The 2,268-nt window shown below is 49.5% G+C and overlaps 1 protein-coding gene across 1 annotated transcript; it reads right to left on the bottom strand.

Annotated features, from left to right (window-relative positions):
• Window positions 1-265: 265 nt before the first annotated feature.
• LOC121866208 lies at window positions 266-1,407 on the bottom strand. The gene is made up of 3 exons (XM_042365813.1): window positions 1,256-1,407; window positions 908-1,104; window positions 266-744 (listed from the first exon to the last, which is right to left on the bottom strand). The coding sequence occupies exons 1-3, from the start codon at window positions 1,405-1,407 to the stop codon at window positions 266-268; spliced, it is 828 nt and encodes a 275-aa protein (XP_042221747.1).
• Window positions 1,408-2,268: the final 861 nt, after the last annotated feature.

Below are 2,268 nucleotides of genomic sequence, written 5' to 3' on the forward strand. Positions count from 1 at the left end.
AATTTGGTAGAAGAGTAATTTAGATAGTTAGGTAATTTCAGGTAGATAGAGTAATTACAGGTGAGGGGTGAGAGGGAGAGAAAGGAGGATGGAGGGAGAGAAGGAGGGAGAAGGAGGAGAGAAGGAGGGAGAGAAGGAGGAGAGAAGGAGGAGAGAAGGAGGGAGAGAAGGAGAAGGAAAGAAAGTGGGAAGGAATGAAACTAACGACAAATAGGCTAACCACTGCCAGACTAACGTTCGCCAGTGGAGAGACCAGGAGTACTCCTCAGTAAGGAGACATAGGAGACCACAGAGGAGACCACAGGAGACCATAGGAGACACCAGGAGACCACAGGAGACCACAGGAGACTGGTAGGAGACCACAGGAGACCATAGGAGTCCACAGGAGACCATAGGAGACCAAAGACCACAGGAGACTATAGGGAGACCACAGGAGACCATAGACCACAGGAGACCACAGGAGACCATAGGGATACCACATGAGACCATAGGAGACACCAGGAGACCATAGGAGACCACAGAGACACCAGGAGACCACAGGAGACCATAGGAGACCATAGGAGATCACAGAAGACCATAGGAGAGTGAACAGGAGACCACAGGAGACCACAGGAGACCATAGGAGACACCAGGAGACCACAGGAGACACCAGGAGGCCATAGGAGACACCAGAGACCATAGGAGACACCAGGAGACCACAGGAGACCACAGGAGACCATGGAGACCACAGGAGATCACAGGAGACTACAGGAGACCACAGGAGAATTGAGGAGACAGAGACCATAGGAGACCACAGGAGACCATAGGAGACAACAGATCACAGGAGACCATATACAAGTCCACAGGAGACGGTGGACCACACAAGACCATAGGAGACAACGGGAGACAACAGGAGACCACAGGAGACCATAGAGATCAAGCAGGAGACCATAGACCACAGGAGACCAAAGACTACAGGAGACCATAGGAGACCACAGGAGACCATAGGAGACCATAAGAGACCATAGCAGACCAGCAGAGACCATAGGAGACCACAGGAGACCACAGAGACCATAGGAGACCATAGGAGACCATAAGAGACCATAGTAGCAGACTACAGGAGACCTATAGGGAGACCACAGGAGACCATAGGCGATCACAGGAGACCAGTAGACCACAGGAGACCAGGAGGTTCACAGGAGATCATAGGGAGACCATAGGAGATCACAGGAGACCTTAGGGAGACCACAGGAGACCATAGGAGACCACAGGAGACCATAGGAGACCACAGGAGACCATAGGAGACACCAGACCACAGGACACCACAGGAGTCCACAGGAGACCATAGGGAGACAACAGGAGATCACAGGAGACCATACAAGTCCACAGGAGACCACAAGAGCACCACAGGAGACCATAGGAGACCATAAGAGAATACAGGCAGACTACAGGAGACCATAGGAGACCTCATAGGGAGACCATAGGAGACCACAGGAGACCATAGGAGACAACATAAGAGACCATAGCAGACTACAGGAGACCATAGGAGACCACAGGAGACCATAGGAGACCACAGGAGACCACAGGAGACCATAGCAGACTACAGGAGACCATAGGAGACTACAGGAGACCATAGGGAGACCATAGGAGACCATAGGGAGACCACAGGAGACCATAGGAAACCACAGGAGACCAAGGAGACCATAGGAGACCACTTGATCTTCCTAAACGTCTTATGGTCACCACTTGTACTTTTCACCTATCTCTTACCTCCTTATAACGGACTTTACTCCCTATAACGGACTTTTTACCCCTATAACGGACTTTTTACCTCCTATAACGGACTTTTACCTCCCTATAACGGACTTTTACCTCCCTATAACGGACTTTCTACTCTCCCTATAACGGACTTTACCTCCTATAACGAACTTTACCTCCCTATAACGGACTTTACCCTATAACGGACTTTTACCTCCTCATAACAGACCTTTACTCCTTATAACAACTTTTACCTCCTATAACGGACTTTACCCTGTAACGGACTTTACCTCCCTATAACGGACTTTTACCCTCCCTATAACGAACCTTACCTTCCTATAACGGACCTTTACCTCCCTATAACGACCCCACCTCCCTATAACGAACTTTTACCTCCCTTTATAACGGATCTTACCTCCCTATAACGGACTTTACCTCCCTATAACGAACTTTTACCTCCCTATAACGGACTTTTACCTCCTATAACGACTTTTACCTCCCTATAACGGACTTTTTACCTCCCTATAACGG

The sequence above is a fragment of the Homarus americanus genome, unplaced genomic scaffold (assembly GCF_018991925.1).
Source record: "Homarus americanus isolate GMGI-L3 unplaced genomic scaffold, GMGI_Hamer_2.0 scaffold37774, whole genome shotgun sequence".
NCBI classification, from domain to species: Eukaryota; Metazoa; Arthropoda; class Malacostraca; order Decapoda; family Nephropidae; genus Homarus; species Homarus americanus.

Bases quoted from the DNA above. Each gene is read 5' to 3' on its own strand.
- LOC121866208 (XM_042365813.1), bottom strand. From the start codon at position 1,407: ATGGTCTCCTATGGTCTCCTGTGGTGCTCTTGTGGTCTCCTGTGGACT. The intron at 1,105-1,255 runs GTCTCCTGTGGT...GTCTCCCTATAG, and splicing joins GTCTCCTGTGGTCTCCTATG to GTCTCCTGTAGTCTGCTACT. The intron at 745-907 runs GTCTCCTGTGGT...GGTCTCCTGTAG, and splicing joins TCTCCTGCTTGATCTCTATG to TCTCCTGTGATCTCCTGTGG.